Below are 18380 nucleotides of genomic sequence, written 5' to 3' on the forward strand. Positions count from 1 at the left end.
AAAAAGATGCATATGTACTAAAAGGTTCATAGGATCTTTATTTGTGATTTTAAAAAAATAGTTGGAAATAAAATAAATGAAAAACATTTGGGGAAGCTAAAACAAATTATATTGTATGAGTGTAATGGAATATTTCTGAGCTGTAAGGAATGGCAAAGCACCAAAACAAATCATCACTTTTCTGTATTTATATTTTAACTTCTTTTGGACAGAAGTAGTAAAAGGGAAGAAAAAATGGTATATTTTTGTTGTATCAATTATTTTTAAAATTTGAAGACAAGATTTGAAAATAAGATGCTTTGTACTGTAGAATCAATACAGCCTTCAGGCATTTCTCAAAAAAATTTTTACACTCTTAAATAAATGGATAAAATAAAATTTTGGGAGCCCAGAAATAAATGACAGAGAATAGATTCTTGGTACTGTTTATCTGCATTTTTATGTAAGCTGTAAATGCTACCAAAACTTTTCCAATATTAAATAGAATAAGCATCACTTATCTGGAGCTTACACCATATGAAAAAACAAAACAAGCTTCTGAGCAGGAAATAATTACAAAAGGCTTCCAACTCAGTTCAAAGGAAAATCAAAATGAAATTCACCTCCTCATTCAGGTAAGTGAGACTCAAATAAGGCAGGGAAACAGAATATGGAAAAACAGACTAGCAACAGCAGTGAGTAATGATAAAAGTGGGAGGAAACAGAAAAACTATAAAAAGCAGTCATGAGGATTATAAAACCACAGCAGTCTTGGGCAAATAACTCTACCCACTTCACTAACCACTGCAGGCTTCACATATTACTCCACAGTACAATAATTCATGTTCCAAAAGACCCTGAATCTCCAAATATTAAAAAGAATCTGTGATCTGATCAACATGTTTCCCCTCCAACAAGATAGATCATAACTGATCTATCCCTGTCTACCCTTTAGAGCTTTTGTTCCTGTCTGTAAGTTTGCCATGTGTATGTGAGAGGAGGGGGATAAAAATAACAGGGACATCTATATCCAATCTGCTTCAATTTGACATCACAAGGATACCACTGGAGCTTAAAGGCTATCCATCATTTATCCCTATTTATCATGATAAGTATCAGCAAGATATCAACTTTTCTATGGTATCCCTTTACTTGTGGTGTCTTGCAGTTATGTATGTCCATTATATGCCTTTTTATTGTCCTGGAGGTTATCTTCAATTCCAATTCTTTGACTGTGTAGTGTTCTGTGGTTTCAGACATGCATTAGTATCACTAGTAGGATATTGGTATTAGAAAGATAAATTTACATTCCAGGGAGAAGTTTGAGATTATTCATCAAATCTGGTAAATTTAGCCTGATTTTCTCCTATTGTTCAATTATGAATCTAGCTAATTATCTGTTCATAGTTTCTATCTATTATATGGAAATTAATAGAAGAGCTTTTTTGGTTGTTCATGTACCTGAATTTTATAGTATAGACAGACAATAGATATTCTTCTTCTACTTGGTTCTACCTATGTGGATAGTTGGGCCTAACTCTGGACTAATCCAGATCTCATCCAGGGGGCTTTTCAGTGTTTGGGGGTTTTATGTAACCATTATATCACCTGCAAACAGTAACATCTAGAAGACATTGTTATCTATAGGAAATCCCATAATAGGGAAAAACTATGAGCACAAATTTCCCTATTTTATGCCTTTGATAGTAATGATAAGATAATAGGACAAGGTTATCTCTATTGTTTTATCTTTCAAGGAATTGTGTGTAATTTTGACTTTATTATGCATGGGAGATAACCACTTTTGGAAATATCCTACCTTTTAAGTATGTTTTTTGTTTTGTCTTTTTCTCTCCAGCATCTTGTAAGTACTAGGTTATCAACAAATGCTTGTCAATTTGGATAAATATGTGTCTTTCAGATTAAAAAATGCCTAGATGTCTAGGTAGTCTAACTTTACCTTGTTGGGAGGAGGGGTGGGGAGGATGTTATTGTAAATCAGAAAATGTAGATACAAGTAAGGCTGAAAATAGACAAGAAACTAGAGCATAGACTTTAGTCCCTAAGTGGGTAAATTTAATTACTAAGATAATATTTCCTCAGAGAAGTGCTTAATCAGAAAGTGGGAAGCAAAAGTGGACTTGACAACTCTTGGCCCAAATTCTCTAGAAAAATGTCAAATATCTCAAATAGAACAAATAGTGTGTGCTATTATCTACTTCTTTCTCTAATATACTTTTCACCTCTTTACATTTGGCTTTTGTCCTACCACTCCATTAAAACTGGTTTCTCAGCTATTTCCCTTTGGACTCATGATCACCCAAACCAGTAATTTTTTTTCCCTATGGATTTTCTACTTTTTGACCTGTCATATTTGAGTTTATTGTGAGGCCAAAAATCTTGCCAGTTTCTTATTTGCTTACTAGTCTGACTTCTTCACTTAGCCCTACTCCTCTAGTGAAGGGGAAGTCCCATTTGGGACTATATCTCTATTCCAGGACACACTGTTGTTTGGCATCTCCCCTAGAAGAAAATACACTTTCTCCAATAGTACAGTTTTAGGAAGTGTCCTAATCACCCATCCCTAAACTAAAACTTCATGAACTCTCATTCTTTGGCTATAAGGCTCTCTTTTGAAATTTCCTAGTCTAGAGAATTCCCTTCTTCCCTCTCCCACCTGCCAGTCAGAAAGAAGTCTGGGGTTGATGAACATTGTCCACAAACTGCACTTTTAGTCTGAATAAGCATACAAGTCTGCCTTATGCTTCTACAGGAAATCTATCAATAGGCTGGTTGCTTCACCTTGAGTTGAGAATGTTGCCTTTCAGGACCTCTTCTTTCCAGTTGCCTGAAAGAATAAACAATTTGTCTGTTTCCAAGATAGCCATTTCCAGTTCTCGGGTGCAGAAATAGTTTTCCTTCCCCCGAGAACCATGTTTACTCTTTTGTGTACTAATCTGGAATGCAAAAAGGATGCCTGAATTTCAGGCAACTCTTTTATTATTGTTTTTCTTCATTTCAGAAGAAGGCCTTATGAAATCATGAATTGGATTTTAAGTGAGAGTTGAGAGACAACAGAAAACAGAATCTCCTTTTATAAGAATCAGTTGCCTTAAATTCCAGAGAGTTTATTATCTTTGCAGTAGATTCAAGTACTGGGTATAAGTCTGTGTCCCCTAAGCAAGGTACTAATGGGTTATGCCTATATTCTCCAAGGAGAGATTCTACTAAAATTCCTCGAAGGACTCATGCCTTGAAATTTTATCAACTTGATGAGTTGGTGAAACATCAAATTGATCAGGGACTCCTAATCATCTTGCTTCACATACTCATGTTTTAATTCCATAAATTTATTATCAATATATCCATAAATGTCTATTATATTTTTATCTATATATCAATGTAGGGTTGGGCTTGGGTTTGCCTTATACTTAACCTTTTAAATAAGTTTATTTTGTTTTAGGAAACAACTAAATTTCAAAATGAAGTTTTCTCAGAATTTAAAACCACATTCATCACCAAAAAACAAACAATTCCCCCCTGGAACTGTCTTGCTGTCCCACCTATTTCTACCACAAAAAGACATTTCACATAATCCAATTATTCTGGAGATCAATTTGGAACCAAATCCAAACAGCTATAAAATTGTGCTCACCTTTTGATCCAGGAGTGTCACTATTGGGTCTGGATCCCAAAGAGATCATAAAAGAGGGAGAAGGAGCCATATGTGCAAAAATATTTGTTGCAGCCTTTTTTGTAGTGGCTAGAAGCTGGAAAATGAATGGATGCCCATCAGTTGGAGAATGGCTGGGTAAATTGTGATATATGAACGTTATGGAATATTATTGTTCTGTAAGAAATGATGAGCAGGATGATTTCAGAAAGACCTGAAGAAACTTACATGAACTGATGCTGAGTGAAGTGAGTAGAACCTGGAGAACATTTTATACAGTAACAGCAAGATTATGTGATGATCAGCTATGATAGATGTAGCTCTTCTCTGCAATGCGGTGATCTAAGTCAATTCCAGTAGACTTGGGATAGAAAATGCTGTCCGCATCCACAGAGAAAATATGGAAATGTTTAAAAGGATTGTACATATATAACCTTTATCAAATTGTTTGCTATCTTAGGGAGGGGAAAAGTAAGGGAGAGGCAGAGAAAAAAATTTGGAACACAAAACCTTACAAAAATGAATGTTGGAAAACTATCTTTACATGTATTTAGAAAAATAGAACATTATTGAGGGGAAAAAAATAAAGACATTTTACAATCAGCTGTTTCACTTTTGGCCAGAGCTGTATACACTCTTTGAGTAGTCATGAATCAGGTATGATTTCCCATAACTAGAAAGCAAATTCTTGTGGCCAAATCTAGCCTTATTTGGGGAAGAGAGGCCTGAGTTCTCTTCTAGGAGGGAGTCAGGCTTGTAAACCAAGTGATTCCAAAGCACACAGCTTCCTGCTTGTAAGCAGTCCTTTGGCTACAGGACAGATTTATGGGGTTTGGGAGATATTCAGCCCCCAAAACCTGAGTTCCCAGTTCTCTAATAAAATCTGTTTCTTTGCCTGTGGTTAACCTCTTGCTACTAAGTAAAAGTGACATGGTCGCCATCTTGTGAGCACATCCCAGGCCAGATTCCCCAAGCTTCTCCCAGTAACCAAGGTGACACATGCACTTCCGCTACCCAGAGACTAAAAAACTACATTTCCCATGAGACTCCTTTTCTTCTCGAGGTAGGCGGGTCTCTTAGGATCAGTCCTCGTAGGAAAACAGCAAGGCTGGCCTAGCGCAGGGATTGGCGGGTGTCTCAGGTCCCCTCGTTGCCCCGCCCTCTACCGTGATCAGCCCAAGAACTACCTATCCCGTGAGCCCTCGGGCCCGCGCCTGCGCGCGGCCGAGCCGGTTCTCCCTTGCCCCCCTGCCGGTGCCCTGAGAGGTAGGGAGAGGGCGGGGGGAAGGAAGAGGAGGCGGGATCCGGGAGCTGCGCTGGCTGCGGCCTGGCACGAAGGGGGCGGCCCTGGCGGAGCTGAGACCCAGCGGCCCCCGGTGACTATGGACCCGGCCGAGGCGGTGCTGCAGGAGAAGGCGCTCAAGTTTATGGTGAGGAGAAGGCGCGGGTCGGGTAGCAGCGGCGTTGGCGGAGGCGGCGGGACTAGGAGCCGCGTTGTTGTCGGCTGCGGCTTGGGCCTGGACCGCTCGCCAGGCGAGGGGGATAGCGAGTCTGGGGTCCGGGGGCGGCAGCGGCGGGGGCAGCGGCTGCCGGACGGGTCTGGGCAGGCCGGGAGCTGGGGGCCTGGGCCTGGGGGGTCGAGAGTAGCAGCTCCGCCATCTTGTGGAGGAGAGTCCCAGTGACAGCGGGGTCCCGACGGAGGGGGGCTGCCAGCGGCGCGCGGGGCGACGGAGGGGAAGGGGAGAACGGGCCAGTTCCTGGGGAAATGGAAGGTCGTGGAGGCGGGGGCGGAGGCGGGCAGAGGCCGTTGTCGGTCCCGCCGCGCCGACGGCTCTCTGCAGCTGCGGGGGAGGATAGGTATATTTGGGGCCCGAGTGTTGGGCGGAGCGGGAAGGGCCAAACGCCAACGGCCGCGAGGCTGCGGGGAGGAAGCTGGGCTCCCGAGGCTGGGGCAGGGGACCGCTAGAGACGAGGACACCGGCACTGGGGAGGCCTGAGCTAGCTAAAGAGGAGACGAAGGGACAAGCTGCTCTCCGGCGATGGAACGAACGGGGTTGGGGGGTAGGAGGGTGGGCCTAACATTGTAACGGAACAAGTTGATGATCTCTAAGTAGTGAGAGGGTATTGACCAGAACATGGTCTGGGGCGAGGAAGGAGGAGAGTTTAGAGGCTACTAAGGTTAGGGGCAAATGTTTACTTCGTGGGAGGAAAGGCAAACAAGGTTAGGATAGTCCAGAAAGGACTTGGTTGTGGAGACAACCAAATTTTGGAATGAATTAGTGAGATGGGAGTTAAGGATGATAGATGTAAAAAAAGAGGCGTGGGATCGTGGAATGGGAAAAGTGATATTAGATCTCTACTCATAAGAGTTTGGGATATGGGGTTCTTCTTTGTTACATATTTCTTTAACCTTCTGTCATGCTTGGACTTTGCTCATGTTTGGTCAATTTAAAGTAATTTTAGCATTTGAGGCTTTTAATCTTGACTGCCTATGGCAGTCCCATGTACAACAACTTCAGATGTTGATATCAGATTTTGTAGATATTGTTGGTGATGATAATGAAAAAAAAATACACATAGACTTTATCTGAGTTTATCAGTTGGTCTTTAGGAAATCTATCCTATTTACATAAATTTCTAATTTCTCCAGAGTTGAATTTGGAATAGTCAGACCCCTAATCCCATTCTTTGAATGAATAGTTGCCATTTCCAGTACTGTTGCTTGGAATACAGTAACGATTACAAACTAAAATAACCACTAACTTAGTTAATATTCCGCTAAAACAGTTTAACTGTTTTGTTTCCAAGAATGCATTCTAAGTAATTTGTAACATTTGTTGAAAGTTCATTGATGGGAAGGGAATTAATGCTTTTATTCATCAGAATTAAAATTTTATTGAAAACATAGAAACTAGTTGTATGAAAAGGCTCTTTGAATTAATACCCAAAGTTTAAATATTATATCAGATATAAAAGTCTTCGATTTAGGAAGTAGCATAGAGAAGTGAAAAGAACATTATATTTGCAGTTAAAGGATATGGAAATCCTGGCTCTTTTATTTATAACCTATTTGACCTTGGGAACCTTGACTTCAGTTTTCCCATCTCTTTACAAAGAAAGGGTTGGACCATACGAACTCTTGCTCCTTTCAATTCTAAATCTATGAGCCCATGATCCTTTTTTTTTTTTTTTTTTTTTTTTTTACTTTACAAAGTAGGAATTATATATACATATAACCAACTAATAGTTCTTAAAATTAATAGTCACTTAGTATTGCTATTTTTTCCTTAGAGGATAGAATCTATCGATTAAAGATGTTTTTACCAGATTTATGGAATAATATTATTTACAGATCACAAAAGCATATTATGAGATCATCTACTTCAGACAACAGTCCAAGAACATTCTCGGTCTCATTTGTATACCAAGGAGTTACTCATGTTTGAGTTCTTCCAACTGAGTTAAGTTTATAAGTCTGAACTAGAGTTGACCATATCTTTATACCTGTCAAAGTCATTATAATATTAACATCGGGTCACTATCCAAAGGGAAAATAAGCCTTATGGACAAGTACTCAATTTCTCATACGTTTCTTTTGGCACTATCAGTCATAACTTTTGTCTGAAAGGAAGCCCAAGTGGTCACCAAGAAAGATAATATACATGTTACATGTTAGAGCAGAGGACTGAAACCTAGACATTTAGTGTTCCAGTTGAGGTCTGTAGCAGTATTTTGTATCAATCAGGGTAAGTCAAATTCTCTTTGACCTCATTTTCCTGTTTGTGAGGTCTTTGTTTACTTGTGTTAAGTTTTGAGCTTTCTTAATGATTCTGTGTTTGTAAAATCTTGAAGAGTATGAGTAAACTAGATATTAACTTAATCACAGTATTTTGTATATTAGAATTAGAGGAAGCATTCCATAGAAGAGTCAAAAATTTTGACTTCAAATTCTTGCTCTGTCATCTATGGAATCTTGGGCAAGAAATCACTCTTTGAGCCTCAGTATCTTTATGTGGAAAGTAGAAAGCATAGACTAAATCTCTAACATGTCTTCTAGCTCTGAAATCCTGATCCTGAAGTTTCTGTGGTGTTACTTTTAACTTTGAGTGATGCACAGTCCTTGGCACAAAGTAGGTGCTTAATAAATATTTGTTTACTTGAGTGGAAGGGTAATTTTAGGTACAGATGAAATTCAAGTCTCACACTATGTTAACTAAGAAATTTATTACTCCAAATAAAAACTAAAATACAAATAGATTCAAGAAATGTTTAGATAAATTTATGGGTGTTACTTAGAATGTTTGGAGGACACCTGTAACATTGTGAAGTTAAGTCCAAGAGTAACAACTATACTATTTTATAAAACATCTCTGATAGCACCATCAGAATATTGGTTTAGGTATATTTTGGGCATAATTCAAATTCAGTGAGACTGTCTTATACTTTTGTTATCTTCTACATGGTGCTTATGTCAATCAAGAGAATGACTGGCTGTGAGGAATGTTTATAGACAATAGCTGGCATTTATATAACACTTTAAAGCTTGCAAAATACTTTGTAAATATCATGACAATCCTGGGAGGAAGGTGCTGCTATTCCCATTTTACAGATGAAGAGACCAAGATAGGCAAAGATTAATTTCCTTGTCTATTATACAATTAGTAAGGATCTAAAGCTGGATTTGAATTTGGGTCTTCCTAACTTAAGATCCAATACTGTATCTACAGAGCTAATCAGTGCATAAAAGGAACTTCTTTTTAACTAAAATTTATTTACAATATCTGGATTTGTTCTCTCCTCCCTCATTTCTTTCTCTAAATTATGAATTATTTCAGACCATTTTTGCCCAGATTGTATCATTTGCATATTTTAATATTTAAAATTTTACTCACAAAGGTAAAAATGAAATTGGTAATTTTATACAAATCTTAAGTTTATTACACAAAAACTTTTTATGTACTCCTGATTTTGAATTGGTTGTGATTTATCTGAGACCTAGGCAGAAGTTTTATTTTGTTCCCTTTATGAAAGTGTTTGCCAGAAATGGATAATATAAAGAAATTTATAGAGCATATGTTTAATCTACTTAAAGAAACAAGTGTTTTCAAGGTTTTGTAAAGGTGAATGTTGAAAATTATCCATGTATATACATATATTTTGAAAATAAAAAGCTTTAATTTAAAAAAAGAAACAAGTGTTTTAAAGCACCTTAGAAGTACTAGATTATAAGAAACTAATAATGGTTTTATTAGGAGTTATTATTTATCACAGCAGATCCCCAGGTACTTTTGCCCACAGGTGGGGAAAAAATATCCCTTCAAGAAGTATATAACATGGCTGGAAAAGATACTGAAGGCAGTTGACATAGGAGTATATGATTATTGATTTAGAGCTAGAAGGAACCTTGGAGTTCATATTATCTATCTTTGTGACCTTCCATCCCTTTTATTTTATAGATGAGGAAATTGAGCAGCCCTTAGTGGGTCCTACAGCTAGACAAAGGAAAAGATTTGAAAATGATCAAAGAAATAGAGGCAATGCTTTATAAGCACAGACTTATTGTTAGGCCTTGAAAGATATAGGTTAAGAATAGGTAAGTTTGATTTTTTCTAAAAATTGTACAGATTATGAATTGGGTGAATGTGAAGAAGTTCACATTGAACTAGAAGTATTGCTTGAAGCTTGAATTGAAGTCATTTTAGAACAAATAGGACATGATTCCACACATGTATAATTAGGGTATCTACCACTCCAAGAAGTAATAAAGACTGAAAATATAAAGAAATTTAAGAAAGATTTAAATAAAATTGTGGTTAACTAAACTCTAATGGCTTCTTAGGGAATTTAGGAATATTTGTAACCTTTGTAGGTTGGGGTTTGAAAAGGAATCATGTTTTTTTATATAATATATTTAATTCCATTTTCAGAGAGCATACTAAGATTATTGGGTATTCACTGTGATGTCAATTCTGTGAGGATAGAGATCATTTTTTAGGCATCATTGTAGTCTTATTGCACATTAATTTGCACATACTGGGTTCAGATTACTTTTAAAAAGCAATTATGGTTAGTTACATTAGGTAACAGGTAGTCCTTGACCTTAATCAGATGAAACTAGATTGAACTCATTTCCCCCCATTTTAAGTTACTTTTCTATCAGTCCAGTGATAGTTATCATCACAGTAGTTCATTGCTTTATTTTGTTGTAGTTTTAATTGTGTACTTTTTAAGAATAGATAGTATTCCAGGGAAATACACAAAGGTTGTGACTTTTAAAGAGCACACTTCAATGACTGTTGAGGATATTAAAGCTGCTATTGGAGTAGGTAATTAAATCCTTGTCATTGAAATAGGATCACTTGCATGAAACTATAAAGGAAGGGGAGTGCAAAGGAAAGAACTGCAGAAAAAGAAAAACAATGTCAAGAACTCAAAATAGAGGCTGTAAACAGCCTAATTAACTCTTAGTAAACAAGCAAGGCTTTCAGAGGAACTTGGTAGTTGGAAGAATTGTTATTCATTCCTCTAACATACACCAGGACCTCTTTTTTTTCTTCATAGTAGGTATTAGCTATTTTGTTTCTAAACCTCTTGCAGATCTTCCAACTTCAGGATTGGCAAAAGGCAGTTTTTACTTACAAAACTTGTTCATTCAAAGTTATAATCATTGTCAGATGGTAAACCTTCATCAGACTAAAATACCTCCCTCCACAAAATATCTTGGAGATTCTTTACTTTTGATAATCTGAAAGTCATGTTGAAGGAATGATGAACTTAGTTATGCTGAAAAGCAGAAATAGTCTAGAGTTATAGAAGTTGCCAAAGGTAGCTCCACACAGCATCATGATTTTGTACCATGCCACATATAATTAAATGTTAAGAAATTTAACCAATAGATGGGGATAAAGGTGATTCAGTAGATAAAAGAATTCATTTGTTCTGTAATCTGCTAGATTGGGAAAAATGGACTTCATCAAAAATACATTCAATATCTAGTATGATTAATGTAGTTTTATTATGAAGAATTAAAGGAATATATCAAAATCTTGTTAATATCCCCACCAATTCTCTATTCCAGAAATTGGCCGGGGAGATGGGGGGATAGGGGAGAGAGGAGAGAGAAAAGCAAAGCAAAGCACAACAAAAGATGTATATGATCAAGCAAAAGCAAAAGCACATACTATCCTACATGAAGTCTTTCTGCTTTCTGATTCCCTCAGAAACTGTCTTCTCTCTTTTGTATTTAAATACTTTGTTTTTATTTAAAAAAAAATTATTCTTCATAAGCTTGTATATGTCCTTGTGTTCTTCCCTGTTAGAATGTAAGCTTTTGTGGATTGAAATTGTTTCATTTATTGTATTTGTATCCCTAGTGCCTAGCACAGTAGATGTTATGTAGTAGGAGCTTAATTAATGCTTGCTAACTGATTGATCATCAGAAATCATGAAGATAGTGATCCTTGCTGCTTGCCTTTCTTATTCCTTTGCTTGACTTAAGTTCACTGCTTGCTATGTCTTATTTAAACAAGTTTGACAAATGTCTTTAAGAAATTGAATCACATTTTCCCTATTTTTTGGAGTTGTTTTCATTTAGTATCCAGATTTTTTTCATTACTGAAATGAAAAAACACGTAGAAGAAACAATCAATATATTCTTTCATAAACTCATATCCTCCAAAATGTTTTTAAAATACATCTGTATTACTTGAAAGTTTTTAGTTTATGTACAGAAATATGGGAAGTAGAAGAAAAGACTTTTTCCTTGTTAAAGAAGTTGCAAGATCACTTAAGGCTTTATTTATATGAATTATTTGTGAACATTGTGTGATATATAGCCTTTCAGTGTTGCTTATCAAAACTTTTGTCTTTGTGGCTGAAACCCAGAAAAGTATAAATACATATTAAATTTGATAATTCTAACTTTTGAATGGTCATAATTAGTCATGACATGAAAAATAACAGCTCTTAGAAATTCATACTATCATATCTTCTTAGCCAATCAGGGGAGAAATATTTTTTCCTTAGCTGTATAGATTTCTCCAATATTTTTCAAAAAAGTTTTATTTAATATCTTATTTTTTCTTTAGTTACATGTAACACAATTTTTAACATTTGTTTTCAAAACTTTGAGTTCCAAATTATCTTCCTCACTCCCTATCCCATTCCCTGCATTGGATTTCTCCAATATTTGAAGAACCCAGGGCATGGCACAAAATTTTAAAGATAGCAGTTTATTCACTCTAAGAAGAAAAATTATTAAGCTGACTATTGTGATTGTCTGGGTCTTTTTTATTTGTCTTCCACGGTTGACATGAACCTGGTTAGAATTCTTTTTTAGTATCTGTTATTTTAGATACTCTCAAAATCAAAATACAGTACAGCAATTCCTTGAAGACAAAAACTTTGTTTTACTACTGATCTTTGCATCTCCCCTAGTGCCAGGTAATGTAGAATGCTTTGTACATTGTGAGTTCTTTAGTTCAATTCCACAAATATCTTGAGTGTCCCTGTATATTAGGCACCTGTAGCTATAGAGAGACAAAAACAGTACCTGTGCTTGATGAGTTTACATTTTACTAATGGACTGCATGTACACAAGTAATTGAAAAGATAATTTAAATATGTGTGAATGTGTATACTTTTATACTGTGATTATATGTATTTATGAATTTGTATCTTGTGTTGTATATGTGTGAAGACACACAGTATATATTAAAAGGTAATTTGAGGAGGGAAGTAGCCACTGATAATCTAGGATAGAAGCTGTGAAAGAGGTTTATAGAGGGAGACTTGAACTAATTGAGCCTTGAAGAAACATTCTGAAAGGCAGAGACAAGGGAAATGTAATAATAGACAGTGTTTGTAACAAGGTTCACCGGTAAGCATAGTTTGAGAAGGGAAGCAGCATAGGATCACAGCATCATAGAAAGAGAACTGGCAAGGACCTCTGAAGGTGTTAGTCCATTCCCACTCCCTTTATTTTATGGATAAACAAACAGACTTAGAGAGGCTCAATGACTTGCCCAAGATAGTAATTTTAACTCAACTCCTCTGCCTTCAAATCTAAGAAAATTGTTTTGGCAGCTGGGTGGAGGATGAATGAGGGAAGGTATTGGGAGTGGGGAGACTAATTGGCTATTGATCTGATCCAAAAGGTGAGGGGGGCAATCATCTAGGGTGATGGCTATGATGAAAAAGGGATAAATGTTGACATAGAATTGGCAGAAGTTAGCAATAAAGTGGATGAAACAGAGAGAACAATATCATTAACCTGAATATCTAGGAAGAGGATGATACCTTCAGCAGAAATAGGGAAGTTTAAGGGAAAGTGAGAATTTAGGGAGATAAGAGTTCTATTAAGGACAAGTTTGAGATGCTAGTAAGATGGAAATGTTCAAAAGACATTTCAAAATATTAGACACTCATCTGTGTAGAAGTAATTGAACCAAATGGAGCAGATAAGGTCACTAAAGGAGATTATCAGCACAAAGTCTTTAGGGAGATAATCTTGCATAGGGACCTACATATAGATGAGCCAGGAAAAGGGTTCTGGAATAGGAAGGTCACACAGCTAGAAGGGCATTGAATTGAATCTGTTTTGTAAAAGATACTAACGCTTTTTTCAAGATCCTACAGTTATTTTGTGATGGTTTGATTGGTGAGGTTAGAGTAGATTGTATATGTATGCATGAATTTCATAACAATTATTGGAGTGAAGACTTTATCCTATTAAAACTTCTATTTAATTAGGACTAGAAGTGTTAAAAAAAAAAAAAAAGGACAAAATATTGGTTTTCAGTTGCCTATGAAACTTTGATCTCAGTGAATTGTGTTATTAGAAGTTCTGGAAATCGTCATCCAGGGATTGCAGTATATGGATGAATAGATTGTTGAAGCATGCCTGCATGTTCTTGTGCTTGTGCATACACAGCCACGCCCATACCAAAAATGAACTACACTGCATAGTTGACATATAGATTCTTAATCTTTTTTGTGTCACAGATTCCTTTGGCAGTCTTTTGAAGCTTTTATTTTTGGGAAGATTTCTACCTTATCCCATTACAGATAATGCTTGCTGATGGTTTTAGATACTACTAATCATTTTAAGGAACACTTCTTTTATTCCTATTCTCTTCAATATTTTTAATAGTATAAATACTGTATTTTGTCAAAAGTTTTTTTGATATCTTTTAAAATAATCATATGATTTGTGTTGATTTTGTTATGATATATCAGTTATGTTGATAGTTTCCCTAGTATTGCACTAACCATACATTTCTGGTAAAAAATCCTGCCTGATCATAGTGTATAATCCTTATGATATAATGTTGTAATTGCCTTACTAGTATTTTGTTCATATTTTTGCATTAATATTCATTAGGAAAATTGGTCTATAATTTTCTTTCCCTGTTTTAGCTCTTCCTGGTTTAGGTATCAGTACCATATTTGTGTCATAAAAGGAGTTTGGTAGGACTCCTTTATCCATTTTCCCAAATAGCTCATATAGTTTTGGAATTAATTGTTCATTAAATATTTGGTAGAATTCACTTATGAATCCATTTGGTCCTGAGGAATTTTTCTAGGAGCTCACTAATGGCTTGTTTTAATTTCTTTTTCTAGGATGGGATTATTTAGGCTTTCTGTTTGCTGATCTGTTATTCTAGGTAATTTATATATTTTTAAAATTTTCATCTATTTTGCTCAGACTGTCAGATCTATTGGCATATAGTTGGGCAAAATGTTTCTTAATGATTGCTTTAGTTTCTTCATTGATAGTTATTTCCATCTTTTCATTTTTGATACTAGATACTTGGTTTTCTTATTTTAAAAAAGGCTTATCGATCTTATTGATTTTTTTTCCATAAAATCGGCTCAAAGTTTTATTTATGAGCTCAATAATTGTGTTGTGGTTTTTTGTTTAGTTTTGTTTGGTTTTTTACCTTCCCATTTTATTAATCTCATCTTTGATTTTCAGAATTTCTAATTTGGTGCTCAATTGGGGATTTTTAATTTGTACTTTTTCAAGTTTTTTTATTTGCATACTCAATTCATTGATCTGTTCTTTTTCCATTTTATTGATGTAAAAATTTAGAGAAATTTTCGCATAAGTACTGCTTTGTGTCTCATTGTTGTCATTCTCTTTAATGAAATTATCGCTTCTATGATTTTTTACTTCGACCCATTTATTCTTTAGGATTAGATTAGTTTCCAAACAAAATTTTATTTTATTTTTCTTTTTTATTTACTTTTGTTCCTTTTTTAAAAAATTATTTTATTTGAAAAAAAAAAACAAGAAAAAAAGAAAAACAAAAAAGGAATGCAAAACAAAAGAGAACATTGTCATGTGCCTAGCAGAACATCAGAGAGGTTTCAAAATACATAACAATAAATTACCAGATCAAGAAAGCATATATATTAGTAGAAGAAATTATATTCATGAATGTCCATTTTTCCTTTACTCCTTGTAAATTGTTCTTTGGTTCTCTGCTGCATACTTTATTTACTTTATTCTTTTTCCCCCTTCTTATTTTCTCACCGCTGCCAAGCAAGCTATAATTAAGAAAAGATAAATTGATATATACATATGTACATACACACCTCCCTCATGCACACATCTTTCCTATCCCTGCTGACTCTTTGCTTTAATTCTGCTCCTTAATTTACCTTGCTGTTACTTAATCTCTCTCTACTCTGGCATCCTTCCTTTGTTTTACCTCACCCTTTGCTTATTCATCTGCCCATTCCTTCCCCCTTATATCTTTATAGATTTTTGAGGGTACTATAACACCCTTCATGTTATATATATATACCTGTTGAAACCATTCCTGATGTGGCTAGGTTTTCAGAAGTAGGAGCCTTCCTCCCCCTTCTAATGTCTCTGTTCTAACACTGTATCCTCATTTGTATACCATAATTACTATTTTTACCTTAACTCTTCCAATCTTTCTTTTAATTATCCTGTTATTGATGTGAATCCTATATTTCCCATAACAAAAAAACAATTTGTCCATGTTGAGTTCCTTGAAATTGATCTTTGATATTGACTCCTGTATGTTAAATTTTCTGTTATGTTCAAGTTTGGTTAATAGAAAGTCCTAAAAATCTGCTAGTTCGTTGACTGGCCATTTTTTTCTCATTCAATATTGATAATTTTGCTGGATATGGTATTTTTGGCCACAGGCCTGGTTCTTTTGATTGTTGGTAAATATGATTCTAGGACCTATGGTCGTTTATTGTAGCTTCTGATAAGTCCTGTATAATTCTAATTGTGGCTCTAGTGTATTTGAATTGGTTTTTTTTCTTTTTTCTCACAAAATTTTCTCTTTTATCTGGGAGTTTTGAGATTTAATAATAATATTCCTGTGAATTTTCCATAATGAATCTTGTTGAGGTGATAATCAGTGGATTTTTTCTATTTTTACTTTCCTCTTATGTTCTATCACTCCAAGACAATTTTCTTGGGTTATTTCTTGCATCATTGTATCAGGGTTCTTTTTTTGATCACAACTTTCAGGCAGGCAAATTATTCTTATATTTTCTCTTCTTGAACTCCAGAATTATTGTTTTTTCTTATAAAATGTTTCACATTCTGTTCTATTTTCTCATTCTTTATAATGTGTTTTGTTATTTCTTGGTCTCTCATCCCAAATAAAATTTTAAACTATCTTTTCACTGCTCTTTGTTAAAAATAATTTGTATTGCATTATGACCCAGAAAAGAAGACAGTTAATATTTCTGCCCCTCTCCCCCCTTTTTTTGGCTGAGGCAATGGGATTAAGCCCAGGGTCACACAGCTAGGAAGTATTAAGTGTCTGAGGTCAGATTTGAACTCAGGTCCTCTGGTGCTCTGTCCACTGCAGTACCTGGCTGCCCCTATTTCTGCCTTTTTACATTTGATTTTGAAGTTTTTAAAGCCTTGTTACATGTTCTGTTTTTGTGTAGGTAACATGTGCTGCTGAGAAAAATATATACTCTGTTTTGTTTCCATTTAGTTTTCTCCAGAGGTTTGTCACATATCTAACTTTTCCAATATTTTATTTACCCCATTAGTGTCTTGTTTGTTTTTTTATTGGATTTATTCAGTTCTGAAAGGGGATGGTTTTGAGGTCTTCCACTAGTATGTTTTTGCTTTCTATTTCTTTCTGTAACTCATCTAAATTTTTTAAGAATTTGGATGCTATGTTTAACATGTCTAGGACTGCTTGCCATCTGGGGGAGGGGGTGGAGGGAGGGAGGGGAAAAATCGGAACAGAAGTGAGTGTAAGGGATAATGTTGTAAAAAATTATCCTGGCATGGGTTCTGTCAATAAAAAGTTATTATAAAAAAAAAAAAGAATTTGGATGCTATACCACTTGGTACATATGTGCTTAGTATTGATATTGTTTCATTGTCCACAGTACATTTTAGTAAGTTGTACCTTTCTTCATTATCTTTTAATATGGTCTATTTTTGCTTTTATTTTGTCTGAGATCAAAATTGCTACCCCTGCTTTTTTTTTTTTAACTTCAGCTGAAACGTGCTCCAACCCCTTACCTTTTATTCTGTGTGTGTGTGTGTGTGTGTGTGTGTGTGTGTGTGTGTGTGTGTGTGTGTCTCCATTTCAAGTTTGTTTCTTGTAAACAACATTGTAGAATTCTGGTTTTTGATCCACTTTGCTATCCACTTGTTTTATGATTGTTTTATGGAGGAAGTTCATCCCATTCACATTCATAGTTATGATTATTATCTGTATATTTCCCTTCATCCCTTCCTCTTCTCTCTCCTTTCACCAGTATTCACCAGTCTCACCTTCTTATCAGGGTTTTGCTTCTATCTGCCACCTTGCTTGGTCTGCCTTCTCTTTTGTCAGTTCCCTTTTCCTTCTCTTCCTCCCTTTATTTAATCTCCTCTTCTCCTACTTCCATTTCCCTGTTGGGTAAGATAGATTTCTATATTCATCTGATTTTATATATTATTACCTCTTTGAGCCACTACTGATAAGAATAAGGTTCAGGTGATATTCATTGCCCACCTCATCTTCTCCATTGTAATTGGTCTTTCATGCTTCTTTATGTGAAATAATTTATATCATCCTGTCTCTTCTTTTCTTCTGCACTCAGTGTACTACTCTTCCTCATCTCTTAATTTTTTTTATGTCACCACCTCAGATTCACTTTATATTCATACCCTCTGTCTGTATATATCGTTTCTAGGTATACTATTAGTGATACAGTTTTCTAAAATTAAAAGTATTGGTGCAGCTAGATGGTACAGTAAATAGACAATGGCCCTGAAATCAGGAGGACCTGAGTTCAAACCCAGCCACACTTAATACTTCCTAGCTGTGTGACCCTGGACAAGTCACTTAACTCCATTGCCTCAGCGGAAAAAAAAACAAACCAAAAAAAGAACAAGTATTATCTTCCCATAAAGAGATATAAAAAGTTTAGCTCTTTTCCCTTTTTATCTGTCTATGCTTCTCTGTGGTCTTGATATTGGAGGTCAGATTTTTATTTTGGTTCTGGTCTTCTTAGGAAATCTTGAAACTCTTCTATTTCACTGAATGACCACTTTTTCTCTTGATGTGTTATGCTTAATTTTGCTGGGTAAGTGATTCTTATTGTAGTCCTAGTCCCTTTGCCTTCCAGAATATCATGTTCCATGATCTTTGGTTCTTTAATGTTGCAGCTGCCAAGTCCTATGTAATCCTGGTTGTGACTTCTCGATATATTTGAATGGTTGTGGACA

The 18380-nt window shown here is 35.6% G+C and overlaps 1 protein-coding gene across 9 annotated transcripts in view; it reads left to right on the top strand.

The window, feature by feature from the left end:
• Positions 1–4733: 4733 nt before the first annotated feature.
• The window catches only part of BTRC (beta-transducin repeat containing E3 ubiquitin protein ligase), a 190852-nt gene continuing 177205 nt past the window's right edge, over positions 4734–18380 (top strand). For 2 of the 9 annotated variants that reach the window (XM_051981252.1, XM_051981256.1), the window contains exon 1: positions 4891–5082. In XM_051981252.1, the coding sequence (XP_051837212.1) occupies positions 5035–5082 (48 nt within the window). In that variant the 5' untranslated portion in view covers positions 4891–5034. Of the gene's footprint in view, positions 5083–18380 lie in introns of all 9 variants that reach the window. The other 7 variants (XM_051981249.1, XM_051981251.1, XM_051981257.1 and 4 more) reach the window with 6 other exon arrangements.

Source organism: Antechinus flavipes, chromosome 2, assembly GCF_016432865.1.
Source record: "Antechinus flavipes isolate AdamAnt ecotype Samford, QLD, Australia chromosome 2, AdamAnt_v2, whole genome shotgun sequence".
NCBI lineage: Eukaryota > Metazoa > Chordata > Mammalia > Dasyuromorphia > Dasyuridae > Antechinus > Antechinus flavipes.